Source organism: Lissotriton helveticus, chromosome 3_1 (genome assembly GCF_964261635.1).
Source record: "Lissotriton helveticus chromosome 3_1, aLisHel1.1, whole genome shotgun sequence".
NCBI classification, from domain to species: domain Eukaryota; kingdom Metazoa; phylum Chordata; class Amphibia; order Caudata; family Salamandridae; genus Lissotriton; species Lissotriton helveticus.
The window spans coordinates 913,492,808-913,513,723 of NC_136061.1; the positions used below are offsets into that span (position 1 = coordinate 913,492,808).

Consider the following 20,916-nt stretch of genomic DNA (forward strand, 5'->3'; position numbering starts at 1 on the left):
CCCAGCACAAGCAAGAGGGCCATGGCAGACAATGGCGAGCAGATAAGCGTAAAGTGTACTGGCGTGTTTAAAATAGTTTGCACCACTGCTATTTGCCAGCACGGGATAGAGGTTGAGTCAGATGCTGGGGGGCACGCGGGAACGACAAGGCAATGAGTCCTGGGGGAGCCGAAACTAATAGTTGGGGGACACGCAAGCACCACATACGCAGACACACAGGTCCTAAGCAAAAAGATAACCATGAGGCGGGCTACATTAATGGCGGTTTGTGCAGACACGTGTTGGTTACCGGTGATCCAGATCGATCTGAGGAACATCAGTCTTGTTAGTACGAATGGAGGGAATACAGACCTCTCATCCACCAAACTAATCTCCTTGACAAGTTAAAGATTTACCGATCTTCGGGGGCGGATTAGACAGTTAACCAAAGATCAGGAGAAATAGTGCCACCGCATCTACTGGCTATCTACAGACACAGAGTACCAGCCATTAAACGATCAAGTTAAAGACAGAAAATGTTAAAAAATAAAAGGAGATCTTTGCATCAATAGGACAACCTAAACATCGTACTCGTTTCTGACAAGGATAAACAAACTGGAAAACAAAGTTCAATGGGACTTTAAATCCAAGAGAATTATTTCTTGGAGGTTGAAACACTCGTGTTTGGTCTATTAATATCAGATCAGCAGGTACACAAAAGATCCTGATAACCAGAACCTTCTGGTCAACCAGTTATCCATACATACCGAGTTGCAGTCAGGTCACAATCCAGTCAAGATCAAATAGACTTAAATTAAAACCACTGGTAAAGGATATCCTGAGGAAGGCAACTTGCCGAACCGCGTTGGTGGTAGTCAAGAAACATTACCAGTGATGACAGCTATGAATTGTGAATTATAATTCCTATACAATAGTTGCTGTAACCAATGTACAGAATCTGCACTAGATGTATCGGCATCAGTCAGGATAGTCTTGGAAAATAATAAAGTAGTGGTTTTTGATTAAATACATGTCCAACATTAAGTACAAATGTATACATTATTCGGAGATAACTGATTATGTAAATATATGTGATATGATGACCGTTTTTTACTAATATTTAAAAGAAAGAAAAAATGTTACCAAAAAAACTGATAGAAAATAATAAAAAAACAAATCTTTATATCATTGTATCTCTTAGTGTGTTATATAGTCTTGGGTTTTTTGTTTTTTTCATGAACAATATTGTTCAGAGTCTAACACTGAGCTTGGTGATACCATTCAAACCCTCCCTCCCCTTTTCTCATTAGCTGTGGTTATTTTGCTCCAGCATCTGCGGGAGATTTGTTGTGTGCGGAGGTGGGATGTAGTCTTTTTGAAGGTGAAGTGGATGCATCTGTGGTCGGTCCAGTGTAGCCCAGTGGAGTGGCTGAAGGAGACGTGGTTGCTGGCGGAGAAGATGGGGTCGAGCGAGTGGCCAGATAGGTGGGTGGGGGTGTTCACCAGTTGCTTGAGTCCGAGGTTGGCGAGGTTGTCGAGCAGGGTGGTAGTGGTGTTGTCGTTTTTCTCCAGGTGGAAGTTCAGGTCCCCTAGGAGGATGTATTCTGGTGAGGCTAGGGCGTGCGGGCTGATGAAGTCGGCGATGGTTTAGCTGAATTATGTGCGCGGGCCCGGGGGTCTGTAGATGAGCGTTCCTCTAAGGGTGGTCTTGGGGTCGGTGTGAATCTGGAAGTGTAGGTGTTCGGCAGCGGAGAGTGTGTCTTCTTCGTTGGTCGTGATGTTGATGGTGTTCCTGTAGATGATGGCGATTCCTCCTCCGGTTTGGTTGACGCGGTCATGCTGGGTGATCTTGTAGCCGTCCGGGATGGCTATGGCGATGTCGGGGGCCGAGGAGGCGTTCATCCAGGTTTCCGTGAGGAAGGCCACGTCTGGTGCTGTTGTGTCGAGGAGGTCCCAGAGTTCGACGGCGTGCTTGTGGACGGAGCGGGTGTGGACGAGGATGCACTTGAGTTGGTTGTTGTCGATGTTAGGTCTGCAGGTTCGGAGGCAGGTGAATTTGCAGGCTTGACAGTTGAAGGGTCCGTGGGTTCGCTTCGGGGTGGCTCAGTAGCAGGCGGGTGGTCGTCTGGTGTTGAGTGCGTTGAGGGTGGCGGAGTCGTATCTCCGTCGGGTAGCTTGGCTTCGGCCGGGCCAGGGGTTCTGGCGCTGGGCGCAGACGGGCTTGCCTTGGGCGCGCCAGCGGCAGGCCCACAGCGCGCGTCTGCGTGGCCTCCATATGAGGGGCTGTGGGAGGGAGGAGCAGGCGGGAGCGGGGTGGCGAATGTGAACAGCGGGGGGCGGGGTAGCAGGGTCGCAGCTGCGGGAAAGGTGGCACAGAGCGGAAAACGGGGAAGAGGATACAGAAGGTAAATCGGGGCACAAAGGGCACAACAGGTGAAGGGGGTACAAAATAAAGGCAACAAGGCAGCAAGAACGGAAAACGGAAAGAACGGATAACGGGGAAAAACAAGGCACAGAAGGCAAATCGGGGTAAAGGGGGCACAACAGTAGAAAGAAAGGTGGTAAAAAACAGATGGCAACAGGCAACAAAATGTAAAGGCACATGGCAACAGGGGAAACGGGGGACAAAGACCAGAGGAGGCGAAAGGGGACGGCGAAGGACTCGCGTTACAGCTGGCATGAGCAGGCGACAGCTAACAGCGGGGGCAGCGACACAGGGGGACCGTGTGACGGCTGGGGGGGGCGACCTACCTGATGGCAGGTTCAAAGGTAGGTCACAATAAAAGTGTATTTTATTGTGACCAAAATCCAAGAACAGAAGTGAAATATTAACATCTTTTTGTTAAATGTGTAATAAAGCTTGAAACATTGAGAGAACATATTTGAACCAGGTGTTGTTGAATGGTTGCACAGATTGATGCTGTGGTTGCGCATAGTGATTGTTGTAGTGCCCCCGAGTGATGCTGTGGTGGTGCTGAGTGATGCTGTATGCTATGTTTTGTTTTGCTATCCTGTTTTGTTATGCTATATTTCGCTATCCTTTGCTTTGATTTGTTATGCTATGTTTTGTTATGCTATGCTGTTTTGTTATGCTATGCTATTCTATGTTTTGCTATGCTATGTTGTGTTTTATTATGCTTTGTTATGCTATGCTTTGTTGTGTTTGGTATGCTATGTTTGGCTTTGCTATTATATGTTTTGTTATGTTATGGTATGTTTTATGCGGTTTTGTTATCCTATGCTTTGTTTAGTTATGCTATGTTTAGTTTTGCTATCCTATGCTTTGTTTTGCTATGCTATGTTGGGGCGGTAGAGTGGGGGCGGTAGAGTGGTAAAGTGAGGGTGGTAAAGTGAGGGCGGTAGAGTGGTAAAGCGAGGGCGGTAGAGTGGTAAAGCGAGGGCGGCAGAGCGAGGGCGGTAGAGTGGTAGATTGAGGACGGTAGAGTAGTAGATTAAGGGCGGTAGAGAGGTAGATTGAGGGCGGTAGAGTGAGGGCAGTAGAGAGGGTGGTAGAGTGAGGGCGGTAGCGTGAGGGCGGTAGCGTGAGGGCGGTAAAGTGAGGGCAGTAGAGTGGTAGAGTGAGGGTGGTAGAGTGCTACTGTTAAATGTTGTTAGAAACCATGGAGAAGAAATCTAGAGTCGAAGCCTAACCGCCGCCGTTCTCACAGAAATAGCATGTTTTACGTAATTTCCAACTCACGTGGATAGCAGGAACAGCAAAGCAAACTCTAGAGTGGAAATGCATGATCAGAGTTAAGCATCTATCAAGTGAGGAAGCAATTAGGTGAAGGTGAGAGGCAGGCAGGGGAGGGAAGGGATAGAGAACAAGCATTTGCAATGCAATAGGTCTCGCATTAGGAAAGTTTGAGCTATTGGTATTGTAAATGGCAAAGTTTTTATTTATGTTTCTTTTTTTTTTAAGTAGCTAAATTAATAGCTTCGTCATTTACAATGCCAATAGTTATAACTTTCGCAAATGTGATACCTATAGCATTTGTAATGCAATATGTTTTGTATTTACAAACTGCGAGAGGACAAAAAAAAGCTCCGGACCACCGCCTCCTCCCAGGCCTTCAAAAGGGACCTCAAAGTTCTCCTCCTCCAGAGACACCTCCAAAAGTAATTCACGTCCTCTTGCTATTTGTGAGGAAGACTTCCCACTACTGATAATTTCTACTTTCCATGACCATGGAAGTGCCTTCCCAGTGTATGCCTGTGATTGGAGGGTCTGCCTTTTTGCAGTATTTTCCATGTACTGGTGTTCGGTGCCCTTTTGTAACATGCACACACCACTCTGCCCTTGCAACACACGGCTGCTACCTCTCACATGTCTTTGCCTTTGATACTTGCACAAGTGCCACCTTGCCCATGTAACGCTTGTTCCTGAGCCTGAGTGTCTAGCACTTATTGCAGGACTATACCTCTAATTATACTCTGTTTTCTCTTATAACTGCACACTTGTCACTTTCATTTCCTCTTGTGCACTTTTGACTACCTCATGTATTTTGGTTGCTCACAATTTTTACTCAAGTATTTTGTTTGCTCACGATTGTCACTATTACCTTTACTACCTCATGTATTTTTGGTTGCTCATAGTTTTTACTACCTCATGTATTTTGTTTGCTCACAATTGTCACTATTACCTTATGTAAGTAACGTATGTTTTTGCAACCTGTTCTTTTGTAATGTTCTCATTATGTTTCATTTCTGTTCCTAATGTGAAGCGCTCTGACGCCTTCGGGTAAAGTCCGCGCTATATAAAAATGCATAAATACATAAATAAATAAATACCGCCTTCGGGTAAAGTCCGCGCTATATAAAAATGCATAAATAAATAAATACCGCCTTCGGGTAAAGTCCGCGCTATATAAAAATGCATAAATAAATAAATAAATACCGCAAATCAAACGTCCTCGTCACTCTGCCGGCCTGCGACCAGGAAGTCAGGCAGGCCGGCGCGACAACCGGAAACAGGAAGTAGGAGGGCGGGAGCCTACCCCGCCTCCCACGGAAGAGCCGCGCTTGTTTTTGGAGCACCGGAGCAGGCAGGAGCCTACCCTGCGCCCCGGTGCCGAAGGAGGGAAGAAGAGTCCTGCTGCCGGGCCCTGCAGCTGCGGAGAGCCGCACGAAGGAAGCCGGTGAGTGGGTTGCGGGGGGGAGCATGTGTGTGTGCGCGCGCGCGCGCGGGGGGGGGGGCTGTGTATGTGTGTGTGCGCGTGTGTGTGTGTGTGTGTGTCTTGGAGTGCGTGTGTGTGACTGTGGGGGAGGGGGTGTGTGTGTGAGCGAAGTGTCTGTCTGCGCGCGCATGTGTACGGCGCGGGACGCGACGTGCGCGTTCGCGCACACGAATCCAGGCTAACAAAGCTCGTACACCCTCTTGTCCTCCTTCCCCCCAGACTGATCGCTATACGTCTCCAGCTGGACACATGCATCCGCTTGCGGATGCATTGCCAGCGAGACCCAAAAAGGATGTGAGAACAAATGAGAGAGCATGAAGAGAGGAAGATGTTACATTACCTTACTAAGGCGGCCCAGTGAGGGTGAAATCAGCCTTTCATGGGTGTTTTCTAGCTCAGGGTGGGCATGGCCTGACAATTCATGTTATGCTGTTCATATTGAAGCAGGACCAATACAGATTTGCACATGGCTGCGGGGAGAACGTTTAATTAGAAAAATAAAATTGTGTGTTTAACATGGACGGGACGCAAAGGGAGTAAATGTATTGTAGTTTCTTAATGACGTTTTAAACTTGCCAGAACAAGGCCTTAAGTGAGAGTAATAAAGCAACAAGCTCTTGGAATTGCTGTGGCGGGGGAGCGCATTCCTTTGAAGTCTGATGCTAGGCTGATGGTGTTTGATGTGCACGCGCCTGGCTCACATGAACTGTGTCTAATCCGCAGCTTGGGGAGACTTTTCGGAAGCCTTACTAGAATCTCGCGGAACAATGGTTATGCATTGCTTCAGAGAGACCTAAAAAGTGTACATCAATTGAAAGAGCAGTCCCTTAGCAGAATGCAGGCCCTGCAAAAGAGAAAACATGACAAGAAGGTGAGCAACAAAGGAGATAGGGAGGGGCACGCTACCAAGTCACGAACAATTATCAGGAGCAAAAGAGGTTGGATTGGAGGAGGTGAGGTAAGGAAGTGGGTTTTGGAAAAGAAACAAGCATTTGCAATGCAATAGGTCTCGCATTTATTAAAGTTAGAGCTGTTGGCGTTGTAAATTAATGTTTTTTACTTTTGTTTTTTTATTTGCAGTGGAGTAATTATATTTTCAGTTCATGAAACTTTATTTCAGCACAACGGCCATAAAAGCACAATTTGAAAACTAGTTACAAATTAGATAAAATACAATAGATAAAAAGCAAGACAAAAGGATTTACATTCCAAGCTCTGGAACGACATTCCCAGGCATCAGCCATCCTGCAGAACAGGGCATAAAGTGCATGTGCATTTAGAGGTTAGTTCCAAGCGAATATTTGCTCCTTTTTCAGTTACAAGTTTAAAAATGTCACTACACATTGAGTAATGACTAAAAAAGTAAGATATAAAAAGATTTACACGGCTGGCAATTTGCCTCCAGTTATCAATGCAGTGCATAAATAAAACCACATACATTAGGAGGAAAGGTCTATGCACTTCAGAGACAGGCATATTAAGAAATAGTTCAAATATCTCCAGAACATCAGATAAATACAATTTGTGCAAAGAACATCTGTTATATCATAGACAATTGCCACTCCTATTTGAAGCCTTATTAAAATGGCTCTGCGCGTGCACCACATGGTAAATAAGAAGCGTGAAATTAAAAAAACAAAGGGCATGCATGTGTCAAGATTTTAAAATTCTATACACGCTATGACAATGTCTCAACCCCAAGTTCCTGCAAAGTTGTAGTAGCCATCACGACTTAGCCTTCCTGTATCCCTGGCAGAAAAATCTAACATGGAGATCAATCTCATCTACGTTAAGGCACGCAGGGCACTTTGCGTTTGTTTGGCCCTCCCACTTTTTTGTAAATGAACGCAGTGGAAGGACTCCATGCCTAAATTGCAGATAAAGCTTCTTCTTGGAGAAGGCAAGGAAGTGGCTTTTGGAAAAGAAACAAGCATTTGCAATGCAAATGGTCTTGCATTTATTAAAGTTAGAGTTGTTGGCGTTGTAAATGACAATGTTTTTTTTTTTATTTGCAGTGGAGTAATTATATTTGGATAGCGCTATTGCCTTCGGTGTAAGCAAAAGTAAAAAACATTGTCATTTTCAATGTCAATTCTAACTTTTAACAAATGTGAGACCTATTGCATTGCAAATGCGTGTTTAAATAGCCTGCTTTGTACAAACTTCCATGCGCACAGGAGAGGTGTGTTTCATAATTGTGGCTCAATATATATTCCCTGTGGAATCAGTTATTTATGACACCAGTTTCAGGACACACTGTCACAGCAGAGCAAAGAACTGTAGATGTCTTCAAAGAATTAATGAAGTTTTAATTTTAAAAAACCGACATGCCTTGCTTTCGCACAGAAGCTTTCATAAATTGTGTACTCAAGGCTAAATAGGCATTGTTGAAAGTGTTCACTGCCCAAATGAATTCCCAATTGCTATTTACTTAGTGTCCATTTGAGAAGTACAAAAAAAATCATTTACCAAGGCCTTTGGCTTGCAGAAAAATGGTCCAGCCTTGGAGCTGCATGACTTAAAAGATAATGGCCACTGCATCTGACATTCTCCTAGTTCGAAAAAGGCTGCACGAAGGATAAGTAATGTTTTATTTATTTGTTTTGCTTTATCATGGATTAAAGTAGGCTTAGGCGAACTTTAAACAAATGTTTAGTCCTCTTACTTTGGCCATTCATTGTGTTCTTTCAATAAATTTTACATCAAAAGAAGGGTAAAGAATACCTAAATGCTAACAGAAGAGTTTGTGTTACAGTTATAGCAGAGTCCGTTGTAAGCCCGGAAATCACTCACTTATATTAACAGTCAAACCCCCCAGGCTGCATGTTTCAAAAGTAGAAGGCAGCTGCAGCCAAAACAGACCTGTTTTGAATGCACAGCAAATGGCGCAAGATAAGAGCAAGATTTACAGCGCTGTTTACAACAGAGCTCTGTAAACCACAAGGATTGGTCTCAAGTGTTCCTTCCTAAAGAAATAAATAGTGCTCACAAGCTCTGAGTAACAACGCATGTTAATGGAGCAGTCCTTGAAAATGGGCGCAAGCGCTGCCTAGGCGAGAGTTAACATACTGAAAGGGTAAGCAACGGACGGGGAACACAGGGCATAGACAGGTGGAGTTAGGATTTGAAAAGGAAGCAGTATGAGTACACGAAAAATAGAAACATGCACCCCCACCCAAATTGAGTGCAGAAAGAGAAAAGTATTTTCCTAAATGTTAGCAATGTAAACAGCGAAAGTATACAATTTAGCTGATGAAAACGTTGATAAAGAAGCTATGCTTAACGGGAGTGACAAACAAGGGGAAGGAAAATAATTGATCAAAAAACAAGCAAATGACACTGACAAGAAAGCCAACCAATGGTGAGCAGTTGGCAGACCCTAAAACCCACTTCAAGTATTATTTACAGTCCACAATAGGTCTTCAAATACAAACAGCTAAAAGCTTTCTGTAAGGAGATCCAATTATAATGGAAGATCTGACAAGTTGCAAAAAAACAAAACAAGCATTTGCAATGCAATAGGTCTCGCATTATGAAAGTTTGAGCTATTGGTCTTGTAAATGACAATTTTTTTATTTATGTGTTGATTTTGAAAATAGCTAAATTAATAGCTTTGTCATTTTCAATGCCAATAGTTATAACTTTCGCACATGTGACGACTATAGCATTTGTAATGCAACATGTTTTGTATTTACGTGACTTAGATGTATTGATATTACAAATAGCAATGGCTTTTAATTTTTTTAAATAATTAATACTTAAATAAAAGTGATTGTAATTTATATTGGCAATAGCTTAAACTTTTGTAAATAACGTTTGTGAAGATTATGTTCAGTGTATTTTATTGTGATGAAAATCCAACAGAAGTGAAATAACATCTTTTTGTGACATTTGTAATAAAGCTTAAAACATTGAGAGAACATAATTGAACCAGTTGTTGTTGAATGGTGGTGCTGAGTGGTGCTGTGGTGGTGCTGAGTGGTGCTGTGGTGGTGCTGAGTGGTGCTGTGGTGGTGCTGAGTGATGCTGTGGTGGTGCTGAGTGATGCTGTGGTGGTGCTGAGTGATGCTGTGGTGGTGCTGCTGAGTTCTCTCTGCACTCTGCACTCTGCATATGGTATGTTATGCTTACATACGTTCCATATATTATCCATGTATATGCCACATTTAGTTAAGAATATATGTTCTGTTTAGTTACATTACTTTGTTTGTATACCCTTTTATGCTGCTCTAAAGTTATATCAATGGGTGAAATGCGGAGCCTGGGTAGCAGGAAGGACAAGATAAGAGAGTGCATCGAGTGCGGACTTGTGAGCAAGCGCCTTAAGCCATCAGGATGCTACTTCAAGGCACGTAGACAGGGTCGTAATACCCAATGATACTCGTAAAGGTAGCTACAAAAAATGGCGTTAGGTTGTGCACACACCCTGCAAAGATGCGTGTAGCGCCTGAAGTCACAAGTTGAACCTGGTGTTGTTCGCTACAATAGACGATAGTTATCAGTGAGGTTTGTTCCACCATGAAACGAAAGTTGGCTGCCGAGAGTAACAAGGCAGTGCTGGGAGGGGGGCTGCGCACCAACTGAAGTGCTCTGGTTGCACGGCCTGCGGCCGTGTGAAGTGATAAGCCTTTGAAGTATGGGAGTGTGGGAGGAGTGCTGCTACGGCCTGGGGGAAGCTGGCTGGGGAGGGGTAGGAGAAATGAATGTAAGGCTGTGGGGAACAGAGTTTATGGCCCAAAAGCGCGTGCCTGTGGCCACGTGAACTTCAAGAAAACTGCAAGGAACGAAGCCCTTGGTTTGACGAGGATTTCGAGCACTTGAATTCTCGATCCCTCAATGCGCTTGCGCGCATTGTAGGTCACGAGACCTAAAAACACATCTAATAACTTAAATGGTAAATGATCTCTGTGGTCGTGTTCAATTTAACCCTAATGAATACATATTTTTTTTCCAGAATTTCAGTCAGTCATTTAATTCAAGTACATATTTGAAGTCCAAATTTAGATAACCCTTCAAATTGTGAAATTAAAATCACCCTTCACTATGTCCCAAAATAACGCTATTGGCAGAAAAAGTAATTGGCATAGGGATAAAAGCATTCCATATCGATCCATGGTATGTAGTGTAAACATGCAGTAATTAACACGAAGACCATTATGATGAAATCTGAATATAATGTTATTTAACCCCTTGTGTGCTTCAGACGGCCCCCGGCCGTCCAACGTCACGGTGGGCGTGTGCTGACGACAGCCAGGGGCTGTCCCTATCCCGATCACTAATTAAACCCCCTGCACAGCGCAAACATGTGCTCAGCGCGGAACGGGCTAAAAAAATATTTAATTAAGAATTGAATGAGGACCTTTAAAGCAATACATAAAGTGCAACTCATAACATGCCAGTGCTTTAGAAAGTAATCACCATGGCTCATGTTGCTAACTCTTCATGACTGGGCTGGCAAAGTTCTGACACTTAGTTCAGCAAGGTGACTATGTTAGGGATTTCACTGTGGGTGCCTCATCTACCAGGACATATGTGCAATCCACATAAGCTGTAAATACAAACTGATCGCATCTAACTAACCATGGAAAGAATATGGCACACTAGAATGAAATATGTTAGACTGGACTTCACTTAGGAAGGAGTGTAAAATTAGAATAAAGTCTTAACTTAGCGTTTATGGTGGGGATAAATTCACTAGTAAGTTAATTATATTAATATGCATCTCACTACAAAGGGTCTGTCGGCAAAACTGATATCGATATAGAATGTAAGAGTTGCTAGTGCAATGACATATCTTAGGGTTATGCGTAAATCCAATACCGGTGCACGTATACCTGCACAGCGCTTGCACTGTGCTTGTGAAATCTCTTGTATTTAATATATCTTAAAGGGGGCTCTCACCAGTTCCCACAAGCCGAATTGCTGTGTTCATCTGCTTTTGTGTGGAACTATTTTTTTTTACTTCCCCCAGTTGCACGCATTTACAAAACTTCTAAAGCTGGGAGACCGCTTTCAACAGTATGCTGGAATGCTTTCTTTTTTTTACTTAGTTGTGTAACGCAGATGCCTTAGAACGTTTGTGGCATTTCCTATTCATGTCTCAGTGCCTTTCTTTGCACTTTGTAGGCATTATCGGATTGAATTTTCAACTTAACCTCTTCCGTGTGTCAGACAGCCCCCAGCCGCCTGGAATCACGGTGGGCGTGTGCGGAGGACAGCCGGAACCTCGCAAGCGTCAAATTCCTCAGCACCGCAGGGGAATTCCGGCCGCAGCGAAGCCGTTAATTTATTTGGTTTTTATGATCAAATTCTAAATGTTGTAATAAACATTGTGGGTTTAACAAAGTTGATATACAAGAGCTTTGCGATATTTAACTACTAAACAGGCAGCCAGAAGTGCAGTTACCTTGCAGACAACTGGGTCATGATCTCAATGGTGTAGGAGCAACGGGCTCAAAAGTTGTCAGAACCCCTCTAAACACCCAATATTGCTATATTTTATTACTATACAGGCAGCCATAATTGCAGTTACTTTGCAGTTAAAAGGAAATTGATTTGAATGGTGCAGCAGGTGTAGTGACTGGGGCCAAAAGCTCTAGGGGCTCCAGTAAACCCAGATTATTGCTAGATGTTACTATTAAACAAAACAGTCACACGTGCATTTATATTATTTCACTGGCAGTAATGCAACTGAGGCGCACCTCATTCAACAGTATACTCAGAGTATATGGTGACACGGATAGAGAGGACGTTCATACATGCGGCATATCAGAGCCCATCACCCACGCCTTCAAAAACGGAAACAAGCAAATATTTTTTTAGGAATACATACGCTCATTATTTGAAAAACGAGTTCCAGGCCGTAATCTCAATCCTACCAAAGAAAGAAAGGAAAACTAAGGTGGAAATGATATTAAACATTAGAGTGACCTAAGGGTAAGGCTTGATAAGTCCTAACAAATTGTTATCCTAAATCACACCATGGATTCCTGTCACTGGTATGACTATATCTATTTCCCGATGTTCTAGGTTAACCATCTGAGAAGATTATAACTTACTTGAGAACTTAGTCTTGAGTTAAGGATATTTTATGATGGCTCCGTGATGCTTTTTGAAACAAAACGATTACATCACTATGGTTCCGTGTAACGGAGGTTACTAAGACATGGAATATGGGCTGGACATATGAATTAAAGTAAAGAGGAGCTACAAAGTATATGGACGAAGTTTTTCGCCTAACGGGCGTATCAAATCTCTGTTATTCGAAAGAAGATTACGGACATAGACGTTAATAAACCTGCACTACAAATATTCAGAAGCCTTGAGAAAGTCACATGACGTGACGAAACACGTGTCGGCTGTTGTTGCTTGAGGATCAAGAAGAGGACATACATATTTCATTTGTCCTTTATATTTTGTTCATCACCCTCTCTTGACCAGTTTTTCACCAATGTAATTTGTATCATTCTGTGATTGTTTTGTATATCAATTTTTGATGGGGTTTCTAATGTGTGTTAATTAAATCTATTCATTTATATGAACCAAAATTGTTATTTGTGGCTGAATGTTCAGGAACTGTGCGCAATTTTAGTCCTCTACGGTAAAAATATAAGTAATTAAATTATTACATTTGAGTGCCGGGATATTGGATTATTCATCACAAGTGCATTTATCTAGCAGGCAATAGGGTCCTGATTTGAATGAATGGTGCAGCAGGTGCAGAAGCTCCTGGACCAAAAGCTCTTACTACTGAACAAGCGGTCTCAAGTGCAATTATTTTGCAGACAACAGGGTCTGAATTAAATGGTTCATAAGGTAAAGTGGCAGCAGAGCCTAAAGTTCTAGGGATCTCACTAAACACATAATATCGCTAAATTGTACTACTAAACAGGCAGTCACAAGTGCAGTTATCTAGCAGGCACTAGGGCCATGATTTCAATGGTGCAGTGGCACCGGGCACAACAGCTGTCAGAACTCCTCGAAACACATAATATTGCTATTACATCAATAACTTATACTATTTAATTCCTTCATTTTTCAAAATGTTGCTATTACTTACCTGCAATATACCACTAGTAACAGCACAATATATTGCCTTTTTGTACATAAAGGCTTCATAACACTTTAACCTACTTTCTATAACGTATATTGTACAACTACGCAGCAAGCTAGACTTTCAACAAAAAACAGCTCATTATTAATCAAACAGGCGAAACCTAATGCATTTACTAAGCCAAGTCATGTTACTTCAGTATTCGACAGGAAAGCAGTATGTTTGTGTTTGTCTAGCTACAGTAGCTTAAGGGACCCGAGCGACAGTACACAATACCAACACAAAGGATGTCAAGGTGCCTTAATGATTTTTAATTAAGGAAGAACAGGCCAAAAAAATAAACTAACAAATGTCAAAAATTAGTAATTGACTCACAAACAGTTATGGAAGATCTTAAATCCTTCGCAATGGACAACTATGATGTATATGACTAGTATTGGCATAAAACGTACAGCAAAAACAAAAAATAGAAGCACGCTAGGAAAAGAATGTTTGTGTGATGCAGTATAACCGAAATAAAGCTGTGATAAATAGGTGAATTATCAGGGTCAGAGACACACATTACTGACTTGCATATATGTGTGCCTGTGGGCGATTATAGTGTTTGGAAAAATAAAAATCGAAATCTACGTTAATCAAAAATCACATATCGGTTTTCATAGGATCATACTTCAAGGTAGGGAGTCTGTCATGAGAAGCAGCACTCAAATAAACAACAACTATACAATTAATACGGACAGACAAGGGAATGTACAAAGACGTAGTAGACACGAACACAGCCATTATCCTGTAACAATTTGCTCATGAGTGACAAGTTATCCAAATGATTCAATAACAAGCATTTACAATGCAATGGTTTTGCCTTTGTTAAAGTTAGAGCTATTGGCATTGCTCTTGACATTATTTTTATTTATGTTTTTTTAAACATAAATAAATGGCATTGTCATTTACAATGCCAATAGCTTAATCTCTCGCAAATGTGAGACCTATTGTACCCTATGGACGAGCTCAGCAGACAGCAATTACTACCACACACACACACCCAGAGCCACACACACACACCCAGAGCCACACATACACACACCCAGAGCCAGCCACACACACCCACCCAGAGCCACACCCACCCACCCAGAGCCACACACACACACACACACACCCAGAGCCACACCCACACACACCCAGAGCCACACACACACACACACACCCAGAGCCATACACACCCACCCAAAACACTCAGCCAAACCATACGCCTACCTGGCCGTAAACGCATCAACCCGTGCCCATTGAGATGGAGCCAGAATGCGGCATTGTTGTATCAGCCAAACCTGATGCCGAGCCAGACTTGAATGGTCTTAGTGGGGTCAGGCTGTAGGAGGATGTGCGGCTAAAGTAGGCCCCCATTCAGTGCAGATTGCTCACGCATCACCTTAGTGCGAAAGTGCCTGCGTATAAGTAACTGGTGATTATGTGATGCAACTTAAGAGACAGTCTCAGCGTGGACCAACTATATAGGAGGTTTCCGTGTGGCTTGTGCAGGCCCAACTAATCAAAAGACAAGCTAGACAATGGCTTCAATTGAAAGCCGATGGCAACAGACCTCTAAGCACTTAAGGCATTACCTCCGAGTAGGGCTCTAGTCTAACTGGTGCCACATGTATCGGAAACCACATCTGCTGTAAGCCGCTAAGTGCTACTGATGCCTCAGCGCTTACTGACCCACAGCCAGCTAACCCTAATACAATCTACTCGTGGCTGGGACTCAACTGTGCCGCAAGAGCGCGAGACATCCTAGCCTGACAACTCACTAGGTCAATCGGGCCACAGTCCTACTACTCTAAGTTCGACTGGACAATAAAACTAAATTGCTTTTGCTACCAGTTCTGACACGTGTATACATACTTTAGCTTAAGTACAGGCGAAAGTCCCCCCTGTTCCTTCACGAATGACATTGGAGCCGTGCAAACGAGGACTTGTGACCCTGTGTAAGATGAGATCTGCTTTGTCTGTAAAAATGGTTCAGAAACAGTAGCATTGCTATCCCAATCTAAATACGTAAATGGCAGCCATGTGGAGGGATCTGAGCTTTCCATAGAACATTTAAAATATTATACTCAGACATTAACACCAAACCTGCCAAAACATCGAGACAGCCTTTGAAGTACTAACATGACTGTAGTATGTGACTGTGTCACCATCGATGACAGCCCCGACAGAGGGTTGAACCTGTAAAATAGTTTATATCGCACCAATGCATCCCCCAGAGCCAAGAGAACAAAAGGGGAATTATTCTGACTTTGACCAGACACAAACAAACGAATACATTGGGTTTTTTTTTGTTAAGAGTTTTATATAGCGCGAACTTGAACCGAATAGGTTATCAGAGCGCTTTACATAGCACCAGTTACGTTACATAAGGCCACACATTCATTTTTGTCAGGCACGGGGAGATTAAGTGATTTGCCCAGAATCAAAGGATGTTTAGCGACCTTACCGAGACTCGAACCCAGTTCCCCAGGTCCGGGGTCGAGCGCCCTAGCAGTTAGGCCTTTGTCAGGTGGGACTTGAAAAACTTGTTGCTACTCTCAAGCGACTTTAAGACTGTAACACAACCCAATAAGAACAGACTCGTAGCCCTACATGACCCACCTGGGGTTTGAACCGGCAAACCTGGCTATTCTAAGTGCCACATTCCAACCGCTTGAGCTCCCTCATAGGCGAGAAGCAACGAAGTTCGGTTAAATAGACCTCAGTATGCGAGAACGCAGAAACCATCAAACAATGTTTCGAATAGCCGGTAACAAGGTGCCCAACTTTCTTAAATAATGTAAAATGAACTGTGCCGGGTATTGTAAAGATTGCCATTCAGCGCTGAGGCGGCTGGTGTGGGCCTCCCAGTGCCGTGACCCCGCACCTTAACAAGCGATCTGAAGTTTCCGGCTTCAGGTGAACTGCGAGCAGCCATGTGCGCCGCAAGATATCAAAGTTCTGACACCCATTGCTGCTTGCACCAAACTCACACCGCCATATCTCAGTCGAGCAGCAGGCTATAGCTAATATACCGGCGGGCGGGGTCGCAACCAGCAATGTGCGCCTCCTCGATAGTGACATGTTGACTGAAATACCGGCGCATCAGAGTAACACCCGGGCTCGCCGCGCCACACACCGACAGGGGCTAATTCCGTAGCGTAACTGTTGCCTCAAATAGTCTCTATCTACAGCCCTCAGCGCGGGTCTGAATGGTCCCAATGGACTCCATTCATCACTGGCCCGTCACGCTAGGCATGGTGGTGATAGAGTCACTCAGCTGCCTCAACCTGCCACCCGCAATACCGTAACTGATGTTCTGCTATGCCCAGGGTGATGAAGCTGGGGCGGGCGCATCCTGTTAGTGGCGCGGGGAGGGACCAAAGTCTGCTGTGGCACGCTCTACGCAAATGCTGGCATGATGAATAGGGCCACTGCATCGCGTCTCTCGCTGCCCCCTGCGGCTCGCTCCAGGCGAAACCAGGGAACCATGCCTTACAGCGCGATGTGGACAGGGTGTCCCATGAACAAAGGAGACCGCAACCACGCCGACGAGGCCCGGTATTAATTACGGGACGCGGGCCCGATGAGTGGGAAGCCCCCCGCACACGCTCACCACCCAAGGCATCTAACTCCACACGCCTACCAACACGGGCTCCAGGAACTGGCTGCCCGACCAAGTGGAGCATTGCTCTGCCCCAGTAAGCTGTGACGAAGCGCAGTGTCTGAAGTAGTGCTGTTAAGGCCGTTACTTTTACCGCTCTTTCGTATTTCTTTTAAAATATCTGCTAGGCAGTACACATTAATGTTTTTTTTTTTAAAGTTGTATATAGCGCTAACGAGACCCGAAGGGGTTAGAGCGCTTTACATGAGCACATGTTGCGTTACAGACGGACACATTCATGTTGTTAGGCACGGGGAGATTAAGCGTCCTGCCGAGACTCGATCCCGGTTTCCCAGCCTCGAGGTCGACCACTGTCAGTGCCTGAGTTTCGCAGGCTGTGCTTAAGGAAGGCGAGTGCCGGCTCAATGCCGGACCAGATTCGGGGGCGTTCCCGGCTTTCGGCTGACGTCGCGTGACGTCGGCAAAAGCCAAAGAATGTCGGGAACGCCCCCGTGTCTGGTCCGGCATTGACGGACAGGCCCCTCGTCCAATGGCAAGGCTCCATTTACGGAGCCAGCCAATGAATGAGGAGGGCCGACCCAAAGCACACTACAATTCTCATCAGGTTTTCGCCTGCGCGAAAAAGATGCGCAGAGCGCATCTTTTTGGCGAGGCAAAACCTAAAAAGGGAGAAGCGTAGACATTTGCAAATGTATTAACACAGCCTTGACAGCAATTAGGCACAACTTTCTTGGCCACTAAATCATTATCAGTATGTAGGCAACAACCAGCAAAGTGTAGCAAAAAAAAGGGGTGAGGCATAACTAAAACAGACAAGGGCAATCCTGTGGCCTAACGGCTAGAGCGGTCGACCTTAACATCCTGGGATTATGGGCAAATCACTTAATCTCCCCGTGCTAACAAAAAAATTAATGTGTCCATCTGTAATGCAAGTGCTGCTCATGTAAAGCGCTCCGATACCTTCGGGTCAAATTCGCGCTATTGAAAACAACATTCACCCCTTTAAGCATAATTTAACAACGTTTCTGTATTAAGGCAGCAAGCTCACATTTCACACCAGTAATTTAACAGACAAATTCAAAAAATAAAAAAAGTATGACTGCAAAAAAGTAGGAAAAATATACGTGTAAGAGTAGAAACAGTCGTACTGAGGAAGCATTGCTTAATGAGCCAGCTGCCTGGCTAATATGGATTGCCTGAAGACAATATAGAATTAGGAATGGTGATGCATTACGCGCAGCAACTAATTTCCTGAGGAAAAAGGTAAGTAAAGAAAATTATGGATTATGTCGTAGAACAATGAGGATGCCAAGGGGATTTATTTACCTACAAACGAAAGCCGAACATGCTGACTAAAAACAAACCCATCGTGTCAAAAAAAAAACAACAACAAAAAACGGAGGAAGAACCTCGTACATGTATTTGTTGCAGAAAAAACGTGACTTCACATTTGAATGGCCATCACTACCTTTACGGCCAACCAACGATCTCTTTGTCTAGTCACCTGTGGCATATCTAGAAAGATCCTCTAGCCCAGAACAGATAGTGTTCCACTTATCTTAGATAGCACAATAAATCAGTACCCTACCCAGTGATGGACTGAAACCATTACAAAGATTCATCCACGTTTTGACAGCACAACGTGCTTGCCATAACATAAAAATTCTGGACAGATACGAAACAGCCTCAATCCTAATCTCAGAATATTCGGATGCAGGTTTAAAAATCATATCTGTGTCCTCAATCACATAAAAGTTCCTAACAACGAGTATCCATCTGTCACAAAAATATCGTTCTTTCATCAATGCAAAACGAGTTCAAGTTAAAACAAGACAGAAGGATCGGCAAGGGATAAATAGGCATGGTCAACTAGGATTTTCAACAGATGCTTTGTTTTCTGTGTCTCATAAATCGCCTATGCCGCGCCCTCCAAAAATGTATATTTAACGCCCAGGAGTAAGAAGTGGTGGTGGGATGGTAGAGCTCGACTGCTGGCGATACTTACATCCAGAAACGTAACTCTCTGTGCACCTACCCACACCAAAATATTGACCAACTGTGAAGCCCTGCGCCCACACCCCACGAAACAGCGTTCCTCATTTAGAAGACGGACACAGATTGAATTGCGAGCTTTTTCTGCGGTGATGGTCATTTCTAAAAATTACTATTGAATTCTGGTTTTCAACTTTGATAGACCACCATCAATTAATCACGTTGACCCAGATCGCTGTCCCCGGATAACCTCCATGTCGTTGCTTTCCCTGTGCCGCCCGGCCTGAGCCTCCTCTGCGGTTACCTGGGGTGAGGCGTCGCTCCCCAACGAAAGGCAGAGGCGGTGGTGTTCCATGAGGTTGTTCCTCGCCGTGGGACATCAGACCGCACCGCTGCGGGGAATGTCCCCCAGGGGACCCAGGCAGCGGGGCGCACCTCCTGCGCTTAGGGGACTGGGACTGCGGGCTAAGCAGGGCCTCGAACTCCATGGGCCGCTTCAGAGTGGCACCGCACGCCATATCCGCAGCCGCTTACACCGAGCCCCTGGGCAACGAGAGGACGGAGAGGCGCCCGGACACAGTCAAGGGAGCGGACAGAGATAAATCCACACGCAGCCCACCGCCGCCCTGAGCAGCACTTTCACTTTGACGAAGAAACAGCAATGGCGTCTCTCTCCCGGCAGCCTGCCAACCGTCTTCGATTGGGACGTCACCTAAACGTCACACAGGGTACGCCTACAACAGTAAAGCGGGCCGGGGAGGGGGCTTCCCAGGGTCACACGCTTGGGTTTCCTATGAGACCGGTTTTACTCCGACCAAGACACTGGTACTTTAGCTAGAGGCTTATATTTTTCCGTTACTTGCCCGGAATAGGCAATGGAGCTCACTCCTCCACTTTTTTTTTTTTTACATGGCTGACGCCTTCGTTACAGTGGTATCGGCAATAGGCGAGACTTATAAAACGTAGCGGCCATATTTCAATGATCAGGAGGAGCCTTCACGGGGTCTATGCTGTTTAATATTTTTTAAGATGTGTTCAAAATCCATGTACTTTCTTTTAATTTTTCATATTTAACTAGTTTGTATAACAATTCAAGGAATAGGTTTGGTCGCTTTCAAAATACGGTTCCTACAAATAGACTGACCGTTTATAAGATTATCCTTTCAAGCTTTGCAAATAAGAAGCTGTGGTTTACTGTGTCTGTAGGCAACGCATTGCATACAAACAAATCAATGGTTTGTTTTTCGTTCTAAGTTTGCCGATCTGGTTACCGAGGCTTGTACTTGCAGACGCTGCAACTGGGACTGTCTCTCCTCTCTGTCTCTTAACCGTTCATGTTTTAGGTTTGGTCTTACTTATTCACTGTGAGCTCTAAACAGACGCTGGCCATCACAACTGGCAAATTTTTAAAGGAGTGGCAGAAAATAAAGCTTTGTGCCAGTGTGACAGAAGACCGCGTCACAGAGTTAAAAGAAATAAGCATTGGCATAGCCAATAGGTCTTGCCTTTGGGAACTTATAAGTGTTTAGCCAGAGATATTGACTTTGCATATGTTTTTAAGCTGTGCTGTACAGAAGTCTGCAGCAAGCATGCTTAAACGTTATAATAAAGAAGTATGAGAAGTATTTTTGTTACTTTAGATATGACTAAGAAAGTATTATGTACAACTGAACAACCATATTAAAAGCCATGAGTGACGGGATTAGACCGGTGTGCGCAATGATGCACCAGCTGTAGGTAATCACAACCATGTTAGAGGACCATCAAAGAGACTAGCCCAACAGTCAAGAAGGTAAAGGTTCCAGTTGCGTGAGTGATAGAAAGAAACCCATCCAAAGATAGTCGATTTTCAAAAAGGGACTTCGGAAGCGAGGGCGGTGAGGTAATGTGACAATAGCCCAAAGGATGTGAATGTTAGGATTTGAAGGGTAAGCAGGCCCGTGATGGTAGTGAAAGCGCTCATCAGCTGGGCCTACCTAATACATAGCTGCCAAGGTTTCAGATTGCTATGTGTGACATTTTCATAATTTCATTGTGATTATGAGTGACATTTCAATGATTATGAG

The 20,916-nt window shown here is 44.3% G+C and overlaps 1 protein-coding gene across 1 annotated transcript in view; it reads right to left on the minus strand.

Annotated features, from left to right (window-relative positions):
- Positions 1 to 19,724, minus strand: part of AKIRIN1 (akirin 1) — a 188,471-nt gene extending 168,747 nt beyond the window's left edge. The window contains exon 1 of the mRNA XM_078681243.1: positions 19,155 to 19,724. Within this exon, the coding sequence (XP_078537369.1) occupies positions 19,155 to 19,368 (214 nt within the window). The 5' untranslated portion in view covers positions 19,369 to 19,724. The remainder of the gene's footprint in view (positions 1 to 19,154) is intronic.
- Between the last annotated feature and the right edge of the window lie 1,192 nt (positions 19,725 to 20,916).